At 42.9% G+C, this 26,336-nt stretch overlaps 1 protein-coding gene across 1 annotated transcript in view; it reads left to right on the top strand.

The window, feature by feature from the left end:
• The first annotated feature begins 321 nt into the window (after positions 1 to 321).
• LOC111251752 (uncharacterized) overlaps positions 322 to 26,336 on the top strand; it is a 48,452-nt gene continuing 22,437 nt past the window's right edge. Inside the window, exons 1-3 of the mRNA XM_086990480.1 lie at positions 322 to 396; positions 3,820 to 4,029; positions 5,090 to 5,168. Of these exons, the coding sequence (XP_086846606.1) occupies positions 322 to 396; positions 3,820 to 4,029; positions 5,090 to 5,168 (364 nt within the window). The remainder of the gene's footprint in view (positions 397 to 3,819; positions 4,030 to 5,089; positions 5,169 to 26,336) is intronic.

Here is a 26,336-nt window from a genome sequence, read left to right as displayed (position 1 = left end):
GAAAACCAATTACAGCGCAATGAAGAATCTCCGCTTCACACATAGGTTGATTGACTTTTTTCGGTAGAAATTCATGACGCAAGTTTGTCAGAAGATCACAACCTACTGTGTTACCAGCGAGCACACGGTGTCTAAACAAAATTTCGTTACATGACGCATTATTATCGACAAATTCTAGTAAACTAGGGCTTGACGATGATAATATATAGCGAGGGCAGGTCGTACGCCAGTAAGTAGTCGACCCTGTCGGAACGGCCGCGCTGTCTGACCGACTTGTGGACAGTGTTGACTTAAAAAATACCAGAATTAACGATCTCTATAATGGTTGAAGTAAAAAACGGAGGGGTTGAAAAACGGAAAAGAGGGGCGGAGAGGCGCGGCGAAAAGTGTTTGCGGGTGAGTATATTTCAACGTCCGCAACAGTAGCGAAATTGAACTATGGGCTTGGATCTTATAGATTTCGGTTTATAATACGGCGACAGAGAGAAAAAAGCTTAACTGCGGTGTCCTTTATATTGATGTGCATAATTAACAGTATAAAGAGTAGACTTTGTGAGATTTACTTTCGCGCAGAAATGTGCGGACATGAACACAATATGTGTGGGAATTTAGCGCTATTTAATGTTGTCTTCGCCGCGAAATCATTTGAAAACAGGGCACTTTTGTATGTTAAAAAAAAAAAAAATATATATATATATATATATATGTATATAGAATAAGTTTAGAATCGTATCTACAAGGTCAACGAAGTGGCTTAGGATCTAATTCTGTCGTTTTATTAGCCTTGGTATAAACTTGGCTAGCAACTGTTTATACTAAGCCAGAGCTTATACGTGACCCGTGGAAGCACACGACTAAAAAGCAGGAGCTAAAATATCTAGATGAAGCGGAAAGCAATCAACTCAAAAAAGTAACTGTCTTCTATGGGGACGTTCAAGTCATGTATTGTGTATGTAGTCGTGATTACGTGCAGTTGCCAGTAGTTCTTGTTGCCGTCTGCCTATTAAGAGTAACCAGCGATATGAGACCGTACAACAGCTCCTAAGAGTAGCAACGATGGTAACATGTATATAGAATCACTGCGTTGGAGTTGCGAGAGCAGTGAAAACAGTTGGAGAGACTCACTTCCCGCTATGTATCGTTTGCTGATCCATACAATATATATATATATATATATATATATATATGTAGTAGATGAAATAAAAGAGTAGTGAACGAAACAAAGGAAGTACTGCGGATGCGTATGGCAGGCGGGTGGAATGCTCACCCCCACGTGCGGGGCCAAGGTCGCAGCGGAAACGTTTTGGCAGCTAAACAGACATCCCCTCGCCAACTACGGATAATGTATTCGCATCTCTATATATATATATATATATATATATATATACGCGTATATATATGATGTACATGCTAGCGACGACTGCAGGAGCACCGCAAGCGAACCGCCATCGGGAGTCGCTTAAGCCAACGTATCGTACCAACATCAGCCACGATATGTCTGAAAGAGCTGCATTGACCTAAATAGCCGCTCTAGGACAATTCCCTATAGAAGGACATTTGACTACCCTATTCGATACTGTACGCGTTTATTCGGCTATCTCTGTTTTGTGGCCTAGAAGAGACTGTAGTGTGGTTCCTATTGGCGCACGACTGCACTACTGCCAATCTGTTAGTTCAACATGATTAGTAGACGAAATGATAAGACAGAATATCCGATTATGTGTAGGCTTCAGAAAAACTGTAAATTTGGAAAATAAACGGCAACAACTCCGCAAACGATCGAACGATATTTAATCTCTATGTATTTAAACGGCGATAGCTATAAAGGATCATTTAGGACATTATTAGGATGACTGGCGGTTTATTCCGCTAGTCAATATAGTGGTCGGTTCAGCGTCCTGATCGACCGTGTCGAGCTCTAATGAATGGAAGTTATTTGTCAGAGAATGAAAATACGTGCGCCCAAATGGTAGCCCCGTGGCAAATCGATATATTTTTGTGTGAAAAAAGCGGCAGAAAACGGTTCCTAACTGTAGAAATTTGGTACACTATTTGTTGAAGCTGCTTCTCTGTTTCCCTGTTGACTGGGCACATTTATTAGATATTGTTTTTTTTATGAGGTGCAATCATTGATGTCACATGAATCAAGTTAAAGTGATTATTACGATCTCAAGACCACCCAATAACATGCTCGATTTCTCTATCTACAAGATGTTAATTGTTTACGCTGGTTACTGTATATCACTCAAGTTTATATGATATTTGTTTATCCTAACTTAAAATGACTGCAGTTAGTTTTAACGGCTTCCGATGCTATATTTTCCGTTCATTTCAACAATTTGTTGTATCTGCAACTAGCCGTCAAAAAGGAACTTTCAAGAGCGATTTAATCAAAATGCTCCAGCCCAGATCATTGTCGTTCCTTAGCCAAATAAAGAGTTAACAGGATTTCACAGATTGTCGGCTCGACGAGCTAAATTAGTTCACAAACAACCCCCCATTGACAGCAAAACCGAAAAAGCAGATTTTGATATAGCCATTTGATAAAAGCCAAACGCTTATATCAAAACAAGCAGCCTTTTTTGTGCGGGGGATCTGCTCGTCCTCTTATACCTGCAGAGTCAATGCTGACAGCCTGGCCAGGTAAAGAAGTGTCTCTCAGCGTTCAGTTTGTGAGGCAAATATTTCAATGTAACAAATGCATTTTTGGATTCCGCCGTCTACAAATAACAGTCACTAGTAAAACTTGCAGTTCCGATACAACAAAAATATCGGATCCGACCCATTCCAATATTCCGCCCTCTGGATCAATCGCATTTGCCATCTGCAGTATACCACAGCAAGCACACACGCCGTGCCCATACCATAGCTACATGGGTTTCTCATAGACAATACTTCGTCGAATAGATTCGCGGACGAAGGCCTCTAACGTAGGACTGGTAGGATGGAAGGTGTTCCGGATCGAAAGAATAGGTCAAATAATGACGAGGAGGTGTGAACTCTATAGAACAGGTATTTTCCCTTTTCTGTTCGTTATGCACTGAAAAGGGACGGGGACAACGTTGAGAGTTGTTTCCTTTCAACATCAGGATCAACTAGGAACCAGCGTTTCGAACGTTTTTCAAATTTTCAATGATTAGGTCAAATGATTGTAATAATAGGACTACAAAGGTAGCACTAGAAATAAAGTCACGTAGATGGGACCACATCGATTCTAACTAATCCATCAATAAGTTATTGACTATATACAGTAGTAACTGAAGAAGTGAGTTCCTTAACCGTTTCAGAACAAACATAGTAGATAACTTAATTGACATCATTTTCTTTAATAGCACTCCGTTATTCACTTCGGCTAGTTTTAGGAAATCCTGGCATCAGACGAATCCTTTTCCGGCGGTCTTCTGCTACTCTCTGTCTGTTTCAGCAGTCGACACCCGCAGCGATGATCTCTTTATCTACTTATTTTTTCTTATTCAATGGCGCTTTGTTGACTCTCTATCTCTCTCATGTATACGAAGGAACCTTTCCGAGAAACTTCTTTTCATACCTGTGACGCTTGTTCTCGCGGTGCCCTACCGAGGCCTTTTCTGGGCTCAAAGTAGAGGAAAACCACCCTGTCGAGAGGGTGGCCGAGTTTCTCTACCGAAAAGGGCTTCTTGTCAAAGCGTGTCAAACAACCGCGCTCCCGCTGACTGTGAATGAACCGGGCTCGCGACTCGTCGACGACGCAACGTTGAAGCAACGGCGGCGGCGGCGGCGGCGGCGGCAGAACAACTAGCCACTGGTGGTGCGTTCTGACGGTGACGGGTTCTTTGAAAGGGCAGCTGCTACAGAAGGCGATGGCGGAGTGGAAAGGACAAAAGTGGCAAGAGTAGAAACTGCCGCCTGAACAACCGTCGCAACAACAGTATCAAAAGAACCCCGCGCAGCAACGGCTGTGACAACCCTCACTCCGGAACGGTCCTGCTAACCGGCGCGCTGTCTTTCCCCATAAATAAAACATCGTATCATCAGAAGGATTACCGGTCGGTATGTCGGTCTTTCATATTTCCATTGGCAGCAGATTTCGATCACCTCCAGCCGCTTCGAGAGATAAACATCGCATCCGGTGTAGTTTCGATAGCTAGCCAGCCAGCATGGTTGACAGACCCGTTAGTGGAAGCAGAACGGTCGGTAGAATCTTCGCTAGAGTGATTCTTCTTATGCGACACCGGCGGTGATGGCGCCGGCAAAAAGCAAAGCGTCCATCGCATTCCCTTCTTCCACCAACACCTTTCATGGTACGTTTAGCGGCGTCCATTTCTCTCCTCGCTTACTCACGCCTCCTCAGCCAGCAACCCTGCGTTGATTTTAACAGACTTTCCGCTCCCAAACCTATCCTTTTCTTCTAACAAGGTCGGTCTTCTAGGCTGAACGATGCTGCTTCGTGGCGGTGCGTTACCTATCTCCTCGCAAAGTCTCTTACCGTGTCAACAGTGTTCTAGGACCACTCTGCCGGCCACTGCGCCCAAGCTTTCGTTCCCTCTGACCTTCTGAGCCAGAAGAAGTATCGCTGCTTTTAAACGCAATCGCTTTTGCCAGCTGCTGGCATGGCCGTTTCCGTTTGGCAATAGAACTTTTGAAATACTAAAACCTGACGTTTCATTCGACCCTTCGAGCTACGAGTCATGCGAACTGGTTTCTGTTCCATCAGGTGACTGCTCCGAGAAAGCCGCCTTTCCCCACCTGTACTATCCTCGTCGTTATCCTTGTTTCTATCACTGCTATTGCTCGCTTTCCTACGTTCCCGGCGCCGCCAGAGGACGTCACAGTGCTGTTGTCAACTCCTCACTTTTTTGTCCTGCCAGGCCGCATTTCTTTCCCTTTTCCTTCTCTCTCCTTGTTACTTTCTATCTCTCTGTTTCTGCCAAAGTCAGCTTCTTCTGACGAATCAGATTCCGCAGTAGCTGTTGAAGATTTCATCAGGATTCCTCAGTACACGTCAGGTCTCGCCGAGTGGGCCTGCGCAGATAGCATTCGCTGATCCCAACTTGCCTGCGATGAGAGACGAAACTCAATGGAACTCTTCTTTCTGCTCCCGCCTCCTTAGGTATTCCAGGATCGACGACGCGGCCGTACATCGAACCAGCGGTGCTTCCGACCCCAGGTCTCCGTTCCTACTCTTGGCGGTACGCTCAAATGGCTCACTCACTGGTATATTGCGAGGAAGACAAGGCTTTGTGTAAAATTTTCATCACTTGCTGTAGGGGTACTTAAAGCGACTTAAGGCAGGCACGTAGCTCAAAGCGGTGCCACAAGTCTTTAATGTCGCAGACATTTTCTCCTCAATAGGACTGAGCCAAAGTAACAAATGTTTGGGAGTAACTACGAGTAAAAACAATAATTCGACACATCGCTACAAGTAATTAATGATACGATCTCTTAATGTCCCCTTGTTTTTTTATTGATTGTACACGAGGCCTGCAGCAAAGCCAGGCCGATCAATAAACTCCTTAGCCTTACTTTTTTAGCAAAATACGATACGATACAAAATCACTGCATTTTACTTTTACCGAATTAATGATTTACCGAAACATGTTTTCATTAAACCTTCGTTAATAATTCTAGATAGTCGAGATGAGCTAATTGTCATCTAAAACATACAAACTGCTATGTGAATGTACTTTTTAGTTATCCTATACCAAGTTAGTTACGTTTCCGCTAATATTTTACCTTCTACTCTTATCGTCAGCAAAATTCTGCAAAGAGTCTAATAACAGACTACACAATATAGCTAGCGTTCTTACAGGTGCGCGTCAAAGGTAATAACTAATAACATGTACTGGTACATAAATGTTGTATGTTTAACACTACACGTATGAAAAATAAGGCTTGATTTGTTTTTGGAAGGACTACTCTAATAGAAAATGCTTGCGATTCATCTTTTGGGAAATTTAGTCACTCTCTCGTTTAAGAAATAACGGACCCGATACCAACAAATATCCTCTGCCGGTTGGAAACGGTTGCCAATTCAAGTAGACAGTAACTCGCACCCACCATTTCTGAAGACGAGTAAGATTATTGAGCTACTGTTGTTTTTTTCGCTATCATGGACATCATGAAAACAAACTGAGGAAAAAAAAACGGGCAGTAGTATTGCCGGAGCGCGGCGTATGCCAGTCTAAACAAAAGAGGCTACGATTTAACAAGGACGTTGGAACACTGGCTTTCTGCAGCGACAGCAGTAGTTAGTAGTCAAGTGTGATTCACGATTTCGGGTAGACAGCGAAGGGCAGATCCTGAAGCTAGCTCAATCGGCTCGACATAACGAAAGTAAAAATATGAAGTGACAATGTCTGCTCACGACGGCCAGTGATGAGAGGCAGCATTTTATGTCTAACAGAACTTCCTCTCGTAAATCGACTTCCGGCCGTAGTGAACACTGGGGATTAGGGATTTCTTATTTCAAGTGTCCCTATCTTTTCTATACTACCCCTCAGATACATACCACTCACAGAGCGGTGCTTTGCTTGAGTACGCATTGGGTACGCCAAAGCTAAATTGGCGGGGCGGGGCGAACGGTGGAATGGGGGCAAGTGGTGGTTGGAGCAGCTGCGCCACAGTATTGGACCCCCTTCTGGCTGCTCACTATATAGACTAGTAAACTTGTCGCTGAGGCCGCTAGCGACCACTTGGCTATGTCCGGGCAGGCAATCGGATTGCTGTTATGGTCAACTGAAATCCGATGAGGCGTGTCTCCTCAGCTGACTAATTTTCATCGTTGACCCGCAGCTACGGATTTTTTCGCTCGAGGCAGACGGGTGTTGTAGAGGAGACTGGAGTATCACAGGATAACGAAAACGAGAAAGTGACTTGCTAAGTGAAGACCAATACCAACTGAATTTGGCTACAGACAAGCAGGATAAATCCCTACAGTCGCTATATAGCACTCGGTAACTTTCAAACCGTCCACTCCCACACTGAAACTAATCGTTTTCTTCTTATGAACGCAAGATGACGCTGAGTGAAATGAAACATCAGTCAATAAATAAACAAAGGGCAAAATAAGAATTTTAGAGTCCGGTGGTAATATTTGACGCCAATATTCGTGTTCAATCATTTTTATAAATGCTGACCGGTGAGCCAAGGATGCCCTTGGCCAAGTTCGACTTGGTCAACAGAAAGGCACCCTTCGTCGCCGTTTACATGTCTGCAGAATCCACCAAAACCGTTGTTCCCCTCATGGCTAACTGGCGTCTTATATAAAGGTCGTATCCTGAAATACCTTGAAAGATTTCATCGAACCTGGCGTCCACGTCGTAAGGCGAATGCGTTCAAAAGCCTTAAGCAAATTTCCTTCTTACTAGAAAGCTTGTTCGTGGGACTCAGTATGCATAAGGAAGGTAGTAGCTATATAATAAAAAGAGAGTGAAATAGTGTTTTCCAAGCTCGTTTAGGACGCTATGCGGTAAACAGCAATCGTGCTCGTTTTTAGCTACCGCTCACCGCCACGTCCAATGAAAAACGAGACGGCGTCGAATTCCCATAAAACAGCACTCGGATAATGCTGATCAACAGGCTATCTGAGGATTTCATTAGCATTAAGTACACGCTACTACCGCCTGTAGTTTTATACACATAAATGACAAAAGAACTGACACGGTACGAATATATTAACATTGTCATCGCAATGCGCACCTACCTTAATATCACGCAGATATCTTTGCAACTTATTCCCAGCTAGCCTGGTGAAGCGCAGCAGCTATATATATATATATATATATATAGACAGACACTAGGAAGATAGGACAGTGTAATACAAAAACATGGTACCTCGTTTCTTTTACCTATTTTGTTTCTGTTCTTTGTTTCTTTTCGGTTTCTTCTGTCTGGAATGGATGCAGAAGCCAGGAAAAACATATGTATGTATAGCATGGTGGCATTCATCCGCAGTTATACATGTAGTCATATAGTCGCCTCGCTTTCTCACTTATCCTTGCCTGCAGTTCTGGCCGAACTTCGAAATCGGAATAGTTGTTTGGGAGAAGGAAAGAGAAGGTTCTCGCACACCTTCTCGTAGTCATTGTTGTTGTCGTCATCGTCGTTCGTAGCAATCCTCCTCATCATCACCATCATTACAGCGTCAGCATCGTCGGTGTTGGCCGACTGTGTATGTGTATTTTTCACGCGACCATCGAGCCTAGTGGTTCGCTCCATCCGTCTCCTCCAAGCTCCGACTGCAACTGGCCACGATCTTCCTCTCTTGTGTACCTTCGTCGCAGCTACCTCTCTCCCCTCATTCACGCCCTCTCTTCCTCTTAAACACAGATTCCTTAGCCGTCGTTTTCCATCCCTGTAGTCAGCTTTAGCTCTATCCATCTCTTACTTGCTTTATCCCGCGTCTCGTATTCCTCGCAGCTTCTTTTTCGCTCATTTTCCGTCCGGTGATGTATCTATCATTCGACAAGCAGCAGGAGCTCGAATGGGGATGTATGTATGCGGCCATGCCTGAGCTAGTGCGACTGGAATGCTCATACCTAAATGGTTTTTCTATCACCGAAGAAGAACGGAGCGGGTGAATCTCTTCCGGAGAGAGGTCCGGCAGCTTCTGCCCGCACCAAGATTTCAAGGGAATCCCGATCTCGTCAATCGTAGGGAATCGTTCCGCACTCGACCAGCGCCTGCAAAAAGAGGACAAAAAGACTGTCTGCGTGAGCATCGTTGTCGCTGTCATCGCGTAGCCGTAAACGCACCCCCCACTGACAGGCAAAGTGCACCTCACAGATCCATGCAAAAGTTAAGTTCGAAGGAATACACATAACCGACGTTTCCATAGCGACTGGCCTTCTTCACAAGCTTTTCTCTGTGCCCTTTTTCAGTCACAGAGCGGCCATGATCGCCATTGTCAACTTTGGTTGACGGTGCACGCTGTTCTTGTGCACTGGCTAGGGGTCTTACGCGTCGTCAATCCTAACCCATAAAATGTGTACGGAGGTGCCAGTGTCACAACGTTCTTCTTTTGCACCTAAATGAGATGACAGACCGCAACTTGCATTCAAACTTGGGCGCCAAGAAGATGATCCATCGACTTCATACGACATAGTACTGTACTACCACTATCTTGCCACCACTCTCCTGTGCCTAACCTTTTTGGTAGCGTAGAGCTATCAAATAGTAGGTAACATGCCTTTTTGGCTGAGAAATCTTACAGTTTTGCTTCTTCTTCCTCAAGCAGGCTGCAAAATCGAGTTGCAAATCATCATGGAATAATACTTGTTATAACGCTCTGTGGGTATGCATTTGCCAATCGAATCCATTCCTACTGCTTCTCGCTTGGTAAGAGCGAGCTTATCCAATGCATAAAGTCAGCCAAAGGATTGTACACCGGATACAGGAGGATAAATTATGGGCTACTTCTGCTACGAATTTTATCTCGAAGGTAGAAGCAAGGCTTTAATGGTTCATGTTACCCCCTACTCTCGATAGTAACTACTTTGTACAGCATCATATATATTGGCCACTCGCCGTCGGCGACTTATCCATACATACACGTTGAACGTCCTTCCAGCTCCTTCAAATACTCACCACTAGACAAATGCTGACCAAATGACCGAGTTTTTAATGAAAAAACGTAGTGCATTCGACATCGCTGTAAAGCTGTGCAGGCCCAAACCTGTTCCTCCACTTCCACAGAGGGGCATCAACTCATTGTGGCGCTGTAAATGGGTCTCTTTGATTACCGTAGATGCTCGTCGCTAAGTGAATCCATTCACTACTAGGAGGAGACTTTGAAGAAGCGTTTGTTTGTCTCTGAGCAGGCCATTAGGAGTGGTAAGGTTGATATTTGCTTAGCGGTATCTCCTGTCCTTTTTGCCAGCTTGCTCAGATTGTGCTATAGGTGTAAAGATAGTTGTGCAAAACGAGAGCTGCTAGGTTGTGCATTAAGAGGTCCTGAACTACGGTAGACAAAGAGTAGATAAGGTCTAGAAAAGCTGAGGAAGGCCAAGGTGGCATCGTCCGACGGTAAACACAGGGTTTACGCAGGCACAGGCGATAAACAGCAGCCATCGTACAAGACAATCTGACACGAACATACAAGAACAAAGAAATCACCGACAATAACAAATCTGCCAACGATTAAGAGCTGATAGTGGGCTAAACGTAGGATACGGCGGACCGAGAAGCGGCTTTCTGTTCTAACGAATCAGAAAGGAAAGAGCACATGGAAGTATCGGTTTCGACCCGATGCAAAAATTGAAAGAACGGGTTATGCAATTGATTACCCCCAGTGGACATCTTCATAGATCTACTCTACGAATCTTGCATAGATATACTCTATTTATGTCGTAAACGTCTGAGCTGAATAGCTGTTATCCTTCCACCTGTGAGCCCACGAAACGCACCATTTTCCATTAAAATCTATGACAGTGTTTTATATATCTCAGCGTAAGTCAGAAATTTAGAAGCACGCTGTTTCCTTGGCTGCATTTGGGCTTGGAGCAAAATTTATGCAAAGAAAATGCAGGGACAATTTTTCTGTTGGCCGGACGTTATATTATTATTATAACCTCTATTTGCCTTAGAGCTTAAGGTAAGATAAGCCGTTATTATAATACTCGTGGCTTCAATTGAAGTATGAAATCAAGTTAGAACGTTTAGATAAAGCGCAGTACCGATCAGGCTCAGTTGCAAAATGTATGTGGAACGTTAATTTGAATACGGATATGCGGCTTAGAGTGTCTGTTACTGACTGCAAACAAACAATCCTGGTTTCTAGTTGTCTAATAGAAACAAAAAGCTTTCAAATAAACACTGACATACGGTGCATCAGCATCGAACGGTACGTTCACTCTACCTAAACAATTTAACTAAATCCTTAAGCCGCAGGACATACGGACTGATCTAACAGCGATAGCGACGACTATGTATAATCATTTCGGTAATTAGAAATTATATTTTACATCTCCCAAAGCCATATAATCGCACCAGTTCATGATAACAGACAAGTTATGGAGAAAAATACGTTTACTGACAACTTGACGTAACATTAACTTGTGTATATTTTGACACACCCCAGTTATGTAACGTTACTAATATAGCAGTGTGGTTTGTACAGATAAAGCTTTGGGCACCACATAGTAAATTCACAATTGATTATGACTTTTAACTTTTCTCTTGCTTTCTAATTATATTTTCTAATATTGAACATAAAAAAAAAAAAATATATATATATATATATATGTATATATAGAAAGAAACAGGGTAAAGTGCATATAATGATGAGCATACTAGAAGAACTACCGTTACAACTAGTAGGGTTTCAGTTCTAACGCACCAAAGTCATCATAGAATAATATCATACACCTATATAAGTTTCAATAAGGTATTTGAAGTTTTTTTCTATTTACAAGTGCAATATCAACTCGTCAATAAATGCAAACTCAACGTTATGCGCCGGCTACGCGAAATTAGATGACCAATGATTGCGATCAAGTTCTAAGGACAAAGTACTTTTGTCCTCGCGTGGAGGACGCGAGAATATCGAAACATATACTCTTTATTTAATATGTATTTTTCAACGTTTCGTGGTTATTCACGCAGTACCGTAGGTCGAGCGATATAAACATTATTATTATTATTATGAATATTTCAGCGTACAAGAAGGTAATCATAAAGGAGGTGCTTTATTATTCTCATGAGGAACACATACTTTATGTTGATCTGATATGTTTACCCGGATTTTGTAATAGCCTAACGTAGAAAAGCTACATCATGTTCTGCTTTGACGGCAAGCTTAGGCGAATTTGCATTTAACACTATGCGAACACTTCAACCTTATGCAATGAAATATTGTAGAAACTTGGCCCTAAGGTGCCTATTGGCCTGCTTGGATTTCAGGTTCTGGAGCGGTCACAGAAGGGTCACTCGAAACTCAAGTTACTCCCTAGTCTAGAGCCTCGACATTTCCAAAGAAGCTGAATCTTTTCGAAGACTCAAAATGTACGGTTTTGTAATCGAATGCATATAGAGCTTCTGCAGCCTATGTGCTAGCCTCAGAAGTAGGCCGAAACGAAAGAAAACGATTAGGACACTCAGGGCGAAACTGGCCACATTGTGAAGATGTTATATTGCCGTTGGCTAATACATCAGTAGCGATATATTGAACACATCGGACAGTTCGGTATGAATCTATCGCTTGTTCAGGATTTGAGTAATATTAACGGACAGACATGTGAACAGCGTAATATTGAGTGGGTAAACATATTTTATCTAGCCTGCTTTAGCATGCGGTCGCTCCGTAGAAGCTATCCGCGTGTCTCTTCTCGTTTTACCACTGAATATTAAATTCAATATTTCCAGAATAATATGGTATTTCTGCTGAAAATTTGTTACTTTGTTGGCCGACCGCGCAGTTGAATGAAAATCTTAGCGTTTCTATTTTACTACTTTGTCTAATGCCTGTGATGACGTTACGATGTGATCAAATGTCATATGGATACGATGGTTCTCCGACGTGGAAACGTTGGCCTTATTAAGGCTAACGTTGTGGTCAGATAGCGTGGGATCGTAAAATTGAGTGTGACCAGACGAGTTCTACGTAGAGATAGGTGAACGCGTGTTTGTTTTGTATGAGGATGCCAAAATGTTTTCGTTCCGTGGTAATGATGCATCCAAAACAGCTGATGTATCCAGGATTACTAAAGTACATTAAGTGATAGCTGCTATGGACTTCCTAGGTTTTGCTACTTGGCATGGCGCTAGTCAAAGACCACGGGTCGTTACTTGTTTTGCAGCTGATTCCGACAATTCATGCGTTGTCACATCGGCCGCGCTTGACGCAACCGCATTTGTGGTCATCGGAAACCTTTGAGTGATCTGTTGGCGGAACGAAAGCTCGCCTTTCCAACTGTTAGATATCATACAACAATGCAAATAAGCACTCGGAACCTCACAGCAACGCTCACAATAAAAAATCGTTGTTGACATTACGTTCATACAAGTAAACGGAGAAAACAGATTAAGGCCTTCCTAGGCCGCCATTAGAATTTCCGTTTAGTTCAAACGTTGGCGCCACTTGTCGGCTAGGTGGCTTTATCTCTGTTGGTCTCAATGTTGAGGTCTCATCAGATTGTTGCGCCCAAATGATTTACCATATTCTTCCCCATTAGTTAGCTGCCAACTGTTGTCGCCGAAAAGGGGGGGGGGGGGGAGAGAGAGAGAAAGGAAGCACAAACGAGACGCACTTGAACAACCTTCAGACAGGGAGTGCCTCTTGTGCGTTTCTATCCAAATTTCTATTGTATCGTATATGCCAAGATCGTTGTTTCGTGCTTACCACGCCACAACTTTTATAACGAACGCCGCAGTTATTTAAGGTTAACGTTGGTCAGCTGCCAAAGTGTCGTGTAAGACAAATCAGCTGGTAGCGCTTCGCGACAGGTCTCAGAAGTTTTTTGGATTATGGTCTCGCGGTACAGATAGAAGCGTGACAACATATTCTTTTTTCACGTAACGTGCTTGCTTTAATTAACCACTTGCAATTAACCAAACGCATTGCTTATTTCCGCGGAACTCTGAAGCCGGCCTCTACTGGCCGCCTCGTTTCATCGTTGTGATGAACTCTTCAATCACATGCTTCAGAAATTAGAACTACTATCAAAATCTCTCTACCCTTATATTTGTTCAACGCTGTAGAGGGCCGCTTGCTTTCCGGTGAATATGGTTACATATATATTCCTATGTATGAAATAATGACTGAAACAAATTCAAAAGATCGCGCTGACGGTGATATTTCTATATATGTATAACCATTTATTATCCGATAGGGCGGAAGAATGTCGGTATCCTCTATCCACAAGTCTAACGAAAAACCAACGAGAAGACTATGCTCAAACATAAAATAGGTTTTATATATACAACTCGATTCCGAGCTAGGCGAATTTTCGGTTAGGCAGGAAAATCTAAACGATATCAACAGTTAGAAAGTCTTACCTCACAAATAGTGAAATGTAAGGGTCTTCCTATTACGAGCTTACTCTTCTTTGGTATATAACGCGCTCTGCCACGATACCGTGTGCCATGACCGTGCGACGATTCCGCTTAGCCTCTCGAAACCGTTTCGTCGGGGTTTGCTTTACTCGTCTGTTAGTCACTGAGTTCGATTGACATTTAAATAAACTTTCTTTCGTGCGTCGCTATCGCAGGCCTGTCTTTGTCCACATCTCCTTTTCAACAACAACCACAAGATGACGGTCGGGATGTCAGTAGTAGGCGGCTGCTATTGTAATCGCAGTAGGAGATGGAAACGAAGTATGCACCAGGAAATAGGAGCCTGACTTCGAGAGAACACTACATAGTGGTGTTCGTAGTCGCGTAGAAATCAAGATCCTACGATTGTGGGCACGGTAGACATCGGATATGCCCAGCCTGCAATCACAGTTCTCTGTGGAGCTTTTAGCACTATGAATAGGATCGTCTTGATTAACGTGTGATCAAGTGACATTTCGACCTTTATTTCGTTTGCCCCCCCCCCCCCCGAATATGCCTCGTTCGCTGTGTCACGATAAGCCAGCTGACATTCACAAATATCAACCAAACAGAAACTACCAGCAGTTAAAAGAGGAAACCGTCGCACCCTTCCGATTTACAGACGGTCATACTCGAGCATTACGCACTCACCTACCTGGGGTGAGCGATGGTGCAGCCATACTGCGTTGCCTGTCGTTCCAGCTAGCCTGTCACGTTTTTGGCTTCAGGCCGGTGGGGAAGAGGGCGAATACGGGCCTTTCACACCACCGGTGAGGTTTTTGCAAATAGCTGAATAGGCTTTCAGGGTCAGGCATATGAGGCTCGTTTTTTTTTTACAATACAACTAATTCAGTGCGGAAGGGAAGCGTAAAGAAACGTGGTTGAACGAAACCCCATAGGAAACTGTGACGCTGCTAAAGAGTGATGTAACTACATAAAATGCTGGCACATTTAAATAATCTAAGTAAGTTAGAATTTGAGGCTACCTGCAATTATCATAGATAACTGCTTCAAGTCGATGAGTCATTCAATTAAGTGGATGAAGTTCTTTGACTAAATTTGCATATATAGATATATATATGATCTGTACCTTATTTCTACTAGTAAATTTAATAGTAAATAGGTCGATTGGTCGACTTTCTCCGCTTATCATTCTCGTGTTTGCTTATTATGTGGTTAGCTAATATGCGTAAGCGAGGCTTGCTTAACGGAGATGCATCAGCGGATAAACATGCTGCCGGAACAGGCCTGTGGCCCCTTTTCGTCTTGTTTGACAGCACTAGGAAAAGCCCACGAGCCGCAAAATAGCGGCGGCCAAAAGCATCATGATGGGTGGAAACGTGCTGTCACGAGTATAACCCAAGAGAGATAGATGCATTACTGCACGTGCTGGACTATATTTTTTTCGGTTGATCCTGAATGATGGAAACATGGTCGAAACAGGAGCGGCTGAAGGTGGAAGGTAGGGGCCCGGTCCTTCTTTTATTATTGCTGTTGTTGTAGTAATGGCCATCGGGGAAACGTTCAGACTGTTTAAGAGAATTTTGAGCTGACCTGTTCAATAACAGCGGAGCATTGCACTATTGACCTGTACGTGTGCTATTTTTCCCAATATAAAAAAGAACATAACTATCTAATATGGGTATTTCAAGCTGATTAAAGGTAGACTTTTCGTGTATAGCATTTCTTTACTATGGGTAAATAGAAATAACAATCATACAAACGTCGATTATGTGAAAAGCACATTTTTTTGGGTTACTTGTCTGGGTTTTATTTCGGATCCAAAAAAATTTTCATGGCAGCTGTTGTCAACAAACACACAGAGTATATTCTAGACGAGTTCGTTTAGAAAAATTGTTAAGGTGCTTTTGCGTCCGATTTTTCGTTTCTTTTTTTATCCTGAATAGGGCCAAAGCGCGAGGGAAGGGTCCGGGGTCGCAAATACCTAGCTGTAGAAATATAAATGTCTAAGTATGATCAAACGCTAAATAAATACTTCTTTATTATTCCAAAGGGAATAAGTTATGCATAAATTAGCTAAATATGATGGCTAAATCAGATATATATATATATATTGTTTTAGTACTATACGCAGGTACCAAAAAAATATTGAGACCTGTTGATTATTTTATAGTATGAGGCTGTTTTGAAAGCTTACCAAAGGTAATTGGTACTCCTATATTAATTACGATAATTTGCGAAATGAAAAACGCTTTTCTCGCTTTCATTGGGCATTGTATTTCCCCTTTCCTAAAAAGCCCAAACAAAGGACCTTAACCTAAAACTTTGGCCTTCTTACGGAAGTCTATACGATTGTTTAAAACTCGCCTTTAAAAAGGTGCGTTACTCTCAAGTTGGGTGCAGTTGTACAAACGGGCAATTTAAAAAAGAAGTGACGAAAAACTGTACTTCGAACTTTTAAAAATAACTTAAATTCGCAGTACTTATACTACCAATCCCAGTTTTAAACAACATTGATCGGTTAGGCATACTACAAATATAATCAGTCGAATAGAAGTGCCTTGATTGGCCTACTCTTATTGACTAGCTCTAATTTAAACGTATTGTTCGATTCTATAAGTCTTTAAGCATTGATGACAAATGAAATATGCTAGAAGGTGCGCAGCAGGTGCATGATATATGTCGCTTCTATTTAAAAAGGGGTTTGGTAGAAGTGACATAGCCAACACGATTTCAAGTGCGATGGGCCGAGTACCAGATAAAGGCACAACTAACAATGCCATTATGGGCTCTTTCTCGAGATCTGTGGAAGCTTCGTTCTAAAGGTTGTAAGGTTTTTCATAAAATGGTCAGTGGGTTTTTTTTTTCTATAAAGCAGACTCTTCAGATTTTTTAGGTGAACTTTTCTTTGCAATTCATTTATATTAGGTAATACAATACTAGGTCGTGTAGCCTTACATTTAAACACTACGTATGACTTATGATCGTTAGAGAGCTCATTTTGTGCTAGGCTTTCAGTGGGTTTTCTATGAATTGTTTCGGAATATTCGTAATGGCGACAAGATTTTGGGGCAAACTGCTGCAGAGTACACAATTTGCATAAAAAGCGAGTCTTCTATATACCTATGTATCTGCTTAAGGCAGAGAATGTTGCGTGGGGTTCCCCCTCGTTTTTCCATCCGGTTTTTCCGGTTTACGAGTTTTGGCGATAGACAGCGAACTAAAGTCACCAGCTTTAGCATTGGCTTACCGCTATAGTTTCCCTATCGCCTGCCAGCCAGACCTAACCCAATTCTTCACTACCGCCATTTGATAGGCCGTAGGCCCAATCCCGCTGCGGCCGGCATGGCGCTGTTAGCAGTTTCAGAAGTTGCCTTTACTCCTATTACCACCAGTACTACTCCTATTGCTACTAGCCGACTTCAAACCTAGTGCTCCTGGCTATAGTAATGCTTCCTGTATAACTCGCTGGTCCAAGTTTTGCGCCTAGGGAATCTTACTCGAGGGGTAGAAGGAAAAGCGGCAGCGCCGTGACCATTGACGGCAAGACGAGGGTACTACGAGCTGGTGACAGAATCCCCCTGGGGACTGCTAACGTTGTCGTTGTCACTTCGGCGTCCGCGGCTTTAAAGCATCAGAAGCCGCCAATTCCTTAAACGTTGTCGAAAGAGTCTTCCAGCATAGCACAGTCGGGGCTGGTAAGTGACCAAAACGGACTCCTTCTTCTTCTAATGCAAACTCTTTCTTTGAAACTGCTGGTGCCTGTCGTTAGGTTGCGCTTGACCCGCTACAGCATGACGAATGAGAGCTCTTCCCGCATTTTCTACGAAAAGCAACTGGTGTTCCCTGTTACTGTGAGTTAGGCAAAGAACACAACTAGCAAGCTTGAGCCTTGAAAGGAGGAGCGAGCAAAGCTAGCTAGACCTAACGCATAGCTTAACTAGCTTCAGCCTTCCCTTGGCACTCTAGTGGTAAGCTTACCACTTCGATATACCGGGGGGCAGGTCGGTTGTCTCCTTTCTGTGCTAACCAATTGATTTCGTACTGAGTCGGTCGACAAGTACTGATGTGAGGAGAAGCACAATTTTCTTGTGACACGTCTGCCATTCGCAGGACAAGCCACTTCGACATATGAGATGGCTGTATGAATGCCTGAGTACGTTCATGCTGTAATTCTCCCTTAGCAAAAACGGCTACCCAGCTGAACTTGAACTATCGAAGTAGATACTTTAGATTTCGCCGCCGCTGCTACTATCGCTTATTTGAAATGATTTGTTGTAGAAATGGACCTGAAGCAATTTCAAGATCGGCTTTGTCCTCTGGGCACACCATAGCAACCACCAGAACCACGCACGATGGCGCCTTTCATGAAACCCGGTTCCCGTCCCGTATCAGGACTGCTAGCCTTTCTGAACTTTCTGAACCGTTCGATTTCCCTACTGACCTTTGGTACCGTTTTCCTCCGACATGAAGTAATCTCGTGACTACTGAATAAAAATTGAAGTCATGAAATTACATCCACTGATGCCAGACACTCTTTTGCAACTGAGAGATGCGAGGAGATGCACAAATCTAGTCATTTCAAAATAGCCCGGGTATTTCGGCTTATTCGTATTTTCTAATATAACCATGCATTGGCTAACGCAAGCATCAAAGCTATGACTTAAGTATTACGTTGATCTAAGCTTTGATCTTATAAGAGCTGTGTTAAATTTAGCGTAAACATCCTAGAATTGAATATTATTGAATCTACATTTTTCGTCAACAAAGGAGAATTCTATGCATTGTAACATCAAAATGAACTGCGTAACAAAGGTTTAGTAGTCACTCCTAAAAATTTTGGCAAACCTAGGTTTTTTTTTAGTTACATAACACGAAACTCTTGAGAAAACTCCTATTATCTTCGTTTATGAATAGGCAAAAGAGGTAGCCAAGAAGAGAATGCATCACATTCCCTTTCAAGTATATACTATTATATAGTTTCATGGATTTTCTCCTTGTGGTCGCGTCGGTACGCAGCGTTGACAAATGATCTCAAACGTTGAGGCTTCCCCGTTTCTCCTCCTTTTACAGAGGCCATTTACAACGACCTCTTGCCACGGTGGTTGGTTTTGCCTCTTGATGTTGCTGGGAGTTTCGAGTAACCGTCATAAACCTGAGGTCTCGTTGACGGAGTCGGGTTGCCTCAACCCCAGGCTAGTTGACGCGCGAATGTAAGCTTTGCGAGCACAACAATAGCGGACGGCAAGCCCTCACCACCGCGAGAAACCTCTAGCCTTTCAAAGCTGTTTGGATAGACATTCGTTAATAATTCGTGCCCAGTATAGCCAGCTGCATAGCACATAAGACTACGAGGACTGCTATCAGAGAACATTTCGCCTTTAGAAAGGCTTCCTTTCTGCAAGATCTTTAGGATTTTGCCTATAGGAGTTGCGAGCGAAGATGAATCCACACAAGCTCCTCTGGGTGAAGTTTTTTCGCAGCAAATGACCATATAAAAGGGCAGAGTAGGACACTGGACATTTGGCGTATCTCTTGAATCGTGTCCACATGAAGCCACCAACAACAGTGCGGCTATAGTGCGCTGCCAACTTCTCGCTCATCAACCGGGCGAGAAACTTCTCAAGGCACTTGCTTTGGGTCTCTCTAACCTAACGCGGCTGTTCGCAAGCCCTCAAACCCCTGGTACTGTGAGTGCGTGTCCATTGGAGCAAGTGGGCATTTTGGGTTTTATCTCATACGGTTTGGACCTAATTCTCTCGGCTGACATATTTTGGACACATTTGTTAACCACTTTATGCTATTATTCAGCAACGAAGAATATACACCTCTATCAAGACCCTCTTTACCCCGCTATGACTTGGTCTTCGCTCGTCTGCCCAATCAACCTTTTTTGGGTAGATTTGAAACACCGCCTACCCTAAAAGTGGGTGGCGGGAATAAATACGGGTGAAAAGCAGGTCAACTATTTCGGTGTGTTTGTATGCTCAGTGTGGGATAATAGTAAAATGGGCGGTATTAATCGTGTTAGCTGTTTTGAAGTTAATGAGAAGCCCGATGAATTCGATTGAAATGACTGAAATACGTGAAAGTTACATGTGTGAAAACGTTAAGCAGTAAGTGGCCCAACCATAAAAAGGCCAGTATCTGAAAATATCTTGCACATGTACTTCTTATCTATTCCCTCGCAGGTTCAAAGATATGATCCTGAGTATGTACGCTTACCAATCTGGCTCATTATTCTTGTCCCGACGCCAGCTTGGAGTAGATGTAAAGAACGGCCCGTCGCCTCTGTTCACAGCTACAAATTCACATGTTGGCCTGTTATCTGCGTTCACACACTAAGAACGAGAGTATATCCGTATGCATTCACAGCCACGTGGCCTGATGTTTGTCCCTTGGTGAACTGTCCAACCATGGGTTGATTCAGCTGCACGCTAGGAGTAGTATGTACATACTCAAGCTCGTATTGCAGCGCTTTCTGCTGGCGCGCTGAACTACTGCCTTTCATTTGGAAGTACACATATATATATATAGTGCATCTGATTGCAACCTGTCTCTTCCTGAATGTTTGTAGTCAACGATGCAATTCTCTCATTTAGATGTCTGCTTCACTGCATACGACCGCATTATACATAATATATAAAATAAATATATTCCACTTTATATGGGTATGAGTGCTGTGAGGCATCGTCCCTCCGAGCAATAGAGTTAGGTATGGGGTTATGTTGGTGGGCTGTAAGGTCTGCTGAAAAGGTCTGCCGGGCGGAGATGCGCGCAATTAATGCTTGGATAGACTTGGACCCGCCGTTAGCTACTGGTCGTTTTGATGAGAGTACGAGCGCTATGACTCGCACTACACTGGCTCTTCGGGTTGGAGAAGCAGGCACTTTGCAACTGGCAAATAAGAGCAGTACCGGATAGAAGTGGACGGCTTGCATAGAGGAGAAGGAGGAAAATAAAAGGGATCCGGGTTAGAGGGGTTGCCGAAACGGACCGCGACGTCCATAGATTCGTTTTTATCCGAAGCTAAGGGTTTAGCGTGGACGCACGGGTCCACGCAAGTGGAGCGCGCCTCTGTTTCAGCATAGATGCGAAGAACCGCTGGACGCATACGCCCTCCTGAGGAACGCAAACTTATGCTCGACACGACCATGTGCCAGCATCTCCCTAGTCGCCATTTTGAGTTTGTTTAAACAAAATTCCGCTGCGTCGCTTTATTAACGGCATTACGCTATGTGAAATAGTAACGAAAAAAACCGCGGGGCCACTGTTGGGTCGAAGAGCACCACGACGAAGAATACGACGGAAAGTCAGTGGACAAAATGTTTAGCGGACATCGTGCGTATGTTACGATAGGTGCATCTATGCGAAGTAAACGGATACAGAAAGAGAAATGAAGCTTACAGGCGGAAAAATGACCGGCCAAGTGGGTTAGAGGGAAATCGAACACGAGTACCAAGTGGCGTGGGGATGAAAGAAGGAATGACTGGTACAGAATATTAGTTAAGCGGGTGCGGAAAATTGACCGGGCTTTCAACATATGGCTACTGGATGCCTGATCAATGCCAATGGTCAGTGAAAATGCATACTCCACGATAAGAATTAACCGTGCTGTTCGTAAATTGTTGTGACGAAGGCAATATGGTTAGATCTAATTTAGCCGCCTGCGTCTGATTTCAGTAGTATTATATAGCGGCATTTGCTTGTGGGTCTATGTGAACGAGCTTGATTGGGTTGAGACAAGAATACCCTGACCGCCCCCACGGGAGAGGTAGGAAAATTGCAGCAGGAACCGGAGATGAATAGTAGATAATAATTAGTTATAATTAATGCACCAGAGACTAGATGCCTGAGCGCCGTTCTGGTTCAACTCAGCCTAGGTTTCATGGATCGCTGTCCTGTGAGAACGCTCGCGGATAGCCAAGTAATATCCAGGAATCTCCATGGGACGTAATAGGTCTACGCGTTTCGCCATGCTGATAGAAGTGGGGAACTATAAGTTATAATGTTACTCGCGTAATCAATCACGAAACACGTGGTCGTACTAACTGGCATATTTTAATGCATGAGGTGCATTAAAAGAGACATTTAAAAAAGAAAAATACTTGTATCTTTCTTTTTCAAATGTTAGAAAATAGACAAACATTTAAAATATTCGAAGACCAATATTGACACACAGCAGTATGGCTAAATGTTTGTGCTAACCACGTCTCTAGGCTTATGAGGGTTCGTCCTACATGTAGGACTGCTCGCGTAAAATGACTCGTAACTTTGTCAAAAAAAGTTATAAATAACTTAATAGTATTAACTTAGTTCAATGTTACAATTACTCGATCCGCTGGTTCTCTACTCACCACCACATAAAGCTACTCATAAGAATGATCACTAAACAATCATTGAAAAAAGATCGTTGGTCGTTTTATAATTTTATTATTTTATAATTACAATTGCTTTGCCGAACGAGTCGTAAGTGAGACCCCGAATATTATTTTTATTTGGCCTAATTATAGTCTAATTATAGATTAGGTAATTTCTCAAAGTCTAGTAGATGTATTGTGTTAAGTTAAACTTGGCTAGCGCGAAAATTTACGCCCGCCACGAACAGTACGAAGGCAGTTACTATTGTTCTCTGTTGTAACTATTTTTTAGCATTGATCATATGTTCGGCGTAACACGAAAGAGCTAACATGTGCTGCTAATTAATACGTATAAAATCATCAAAGTAATTATTATATTTATAAAGATGTCACTGATCTTTACTGTTATTATATATGCAGCGGTTAATACGTGGAAGCTTCTTAACAGGCTGCATGGCACAGACGTTTGGCGGTCTTCCATTTTTACCGTGCGTGCCACGCACGTGCACATCACTGTTGATGTTGTACTTTTAAAGCGGCATAAAATTCGCTGATAAGGAACACAGTAGCGGCGGTAAGGGTCCCATCACGAAGGGCAGGGAGAAAAGTGTGTGGTGGGTGGGGACATCGAGTGAGGCGAGAAGTTACTTACCGCCATTATTTACGCATTCATCGCAGCTATCCATCACCGTATGAGGGACTCAGAAGCACAGTATACGTATACGTGCCAAACGAATAGAATAAACCCCCCTTTTTTGCCCGCTGCTTGACGTGTTCGCAGTGGCTTAATTACGTTAATTTTCATCTCGCTCATACAGCTTTACGAATATGTCTTTCTCGTTGTTCCCCGCCAAACTCTGTTAGTTTACCATAAAACCTGATATAAAGTTATGCCTGCGAGTATAAAAGGCGAACCCCCTGAATGCCTCGAGTATCCCATTGACCGAGACGTGCACAGTGCGCTAGCCGTATCTATGGTACGACTGCTAACCCGTAACGCATGTTGGGTCGGGTTTACCCATATGCAATGGACAACTAGTACTACTATTATTATTTAGCCACTTTAAGCCATCGCTTATATTGCGCACGGCTCCTCCTGCACGCTAGTCCTTGCAGCCTTTTTCAGTTGTACACGCTATCCCTTCCATATCGAGAGGAAAAAAAGGACAAAGCGGGCCAAACGATAGTGAGCTGTAAAACCGTGAAGCATTGAAAACTACCAATCGTATGAACGTTTGTCCTGCATCGGCCTAGAAAACAACAGTCATAATAATAGCGACGACAGAGGCTATGTGTGTGTGTGGCTGCGTATTGAATTTTCGTACGCAGAGCTCGGTGAGACTGTGAATATGATAATATATAAGATCGCTAGAACTAAACTCGTTCCTATTTCTTGCTGAAGGGTGGCAGGACTGTTGTCGTTTGACGTTAGTTGGCAAGATACAAGATTCGGGTGTAAGATATCTAAATGCACAATTCACCAATGTTAAGGATTAATGTAGTCATCGCTCTGGCAGGTAGTATTGTTTCACTTGCTTAAAATTGGCCTAAAATAGATTGTCGAAAACCTAGTTTCAAAAGGGAAACACCTAGGCTTTCAACGAAACTTTGCTTGATATACCTGGTGTGCAATTATTCTTGTGCAGAAACATATAGTCATCCCTGTTGTATGAACGGTTACAGGCAGGTCGCATGCGACGAGTGGGTGATGACAAACGTATCCAACCGCTTATTACAACGAAGTTGCATCCACGAAACGATCGCAACTATTGTGACTCTGTGTGTTACAAGCGCTTCAAATTTTCACAAACTGACTCATTTTCTCGTATATGTAAACTCGTCCTAAATCGTTATGCGAGGATTTTTCAGTACTTCAAAACATTTGCTCAATCTACTCTGTTAGTGCTCTATATACCAATGCACAATCAACCTCATACGCCACTAACTAAATTTAATTCCGACAAAAACTAAATCATGAAATTACATAATATATATAATGATGAAATGATTCCTATATAATACACGTAAATTCCCGCTGATTCCCTTGACCGGTTCCACTCGATGTATCACATGTCTAACCTGAGAGTAGAAAAGCACCTGTGATGTGTATATATATCAAGAGTCACAGAGGCATATAGATATGATGAGTGACACCGCACGTGTCCAGGAATGAAAGGCCGTATATAATTTATGTTAGTCCTTCTTTTTTGCGCTGCATACAAAGTACCTTACCTTTCTGAATTTAAATTCTTCCGGTAGACTACTTCCGGGCGAAGCTCAGACTTCGTCTACATTCATAAAAAATGTCCATGAAACATATATAAAGATACGAAAGGAGCTATAGTTGGAGATGCATTCGGTCATATGATAAATCATTATCTTCTGATAAAAACTCGATAAGAGCTGTAATCATATTTACTTTCGGTTAAATTTTTTCGATGTTTTATATATTAGGCACTTTGTGCTCGCTCTCGAAATAAACTAAATACAGAAGTTACGATACTATCTAGTATATAGACCAATATATTTGTCATCGTAGTAAACGCATAAGATTATTTATAACCTCTCGCCTTCATAGCTCTCTGTATATATATGTTATGAATATTATAAATTCTGTGAATTACGCAGACGCTTCAGACCTTCTCTCACCACCCCTTTGTCTCAGACTGGTTATGGAACGTCGTTGTCATAAACAAATATCAGGCGTCGCTGGGCGGAGGTGTAGGTGTTCCGCCAAATGCGCAGGCGTTTAGCTTTATGCCATTGCGTCACCAACTATTCGTATTTAAATGAGCTGTTTCCGCTACCGCGACGCGCGCCAGCTGTCTCTGTTCCGTGTAATGCTGATTAATGTCCTCTATTAACCATGCAATTGAATGCGAGCTTTGCGAAAGCCTGCAGCTGGGTTAGTACTGCTGCATGGCCATACTTGTATAAAACCGCCTTTGCTTGGGTTGCTTGTTTATCTGTTAAAAAGCACAGATTTTTTGTCTGTACCTTTTATGCGTTATATGCTGTTCTTAGTGGATCGTCGCCACTCTCATACAACACTAAAGGCTGGGAGTAAACAATGAACATTGTCACAATTTCGAAATCGGCTTGTGCATCGCACTGAACAGTCTATACGTCTTGTCGGTGATATTTTTATGTACCGACAGAGACACGGAGCGTAACAGGAACACTTTACAAATGGTTAATACTTGTGTTGTGTCTCATACAGCCGACCTGATTACCCTACATCTTGAAAATTGGATCATTTCTTCTCCTAAATAATTACTTTTAAAAAGCCATTTTTTTATTCTTACAGTAGTCTTCGAATCTAAAAAATTAGCGTTTCTTCAATGGTTTTAATTGTATTGTATGTATGGGTAATTTCTTTGCCACAGCCATGCGTACCTAAATGTATGTCTTACATAATTTTAACCAACTGCATTTACTCGTTCTATGCGTCAGTAGCATTTCAATTGGCCTATATTTGTTCATAGTTTGTTAGATACAGAAGCATGGCAGTTTACTGACGCAGTAGCAGACGTAGCGACAAGGCCGAGGACGACGACGGCGACAGTATGATAGCTCAACCGTAATTTTTTGACATGCATTTTAATTGGATTAGCTTGAATAAAGTATCTCGTTTGAATCTACCCGTCCATCTTTGGTAATTGAATTATCAGGGCCTGCCGCTAGCGTCCTCATACCCGATGATTTTTTCGTGCGGCCGGAAAAGCAAGAGCTAGCTTCTCAAGCTGCTCGCCCCGAGGGAGAAGACGGCTGTCTGCCTGTCACTGCAACAACCTTGAGAGAGATAGTCGGACAGGGAATTTGGTCCGGTATCCAAACGGATCTCTCTTCCCGATCTCCTTATGGGCTATCCTCACCTGAACTGCGCCCTAGGCGTGGGTTTTAATTCTGTTCGGCTGGGTAGCATTAGTTGCGACTGTGTTTGAGCGTCGGCAGCAATTGCCAGAACAGAATTCGTATTTCGGCTTGACATTACACAAAAAATCTTAA

The sequence above is a fragment of the Varroa destructor genome, unplaced genomic scaffold (genome assembly GCF_002443255.2).
Source record: "Varroa destructor unplaced genomic scaffold, Vdes_3.0 BEIS01000005.1, whole genome shotgun sequence".
NCBI classification, from domain to species: Eukaryota; Metazoa; Arthropoda; class Arachnida; order Mesostigmata; family Varroidae; genus Varroa; species Varroa destructor.
The sequence above is the reverse complement of the archived record's forward strand: the minus strand, read 5'-3'. Positions and strand labels throughout refer to the sequence as shown.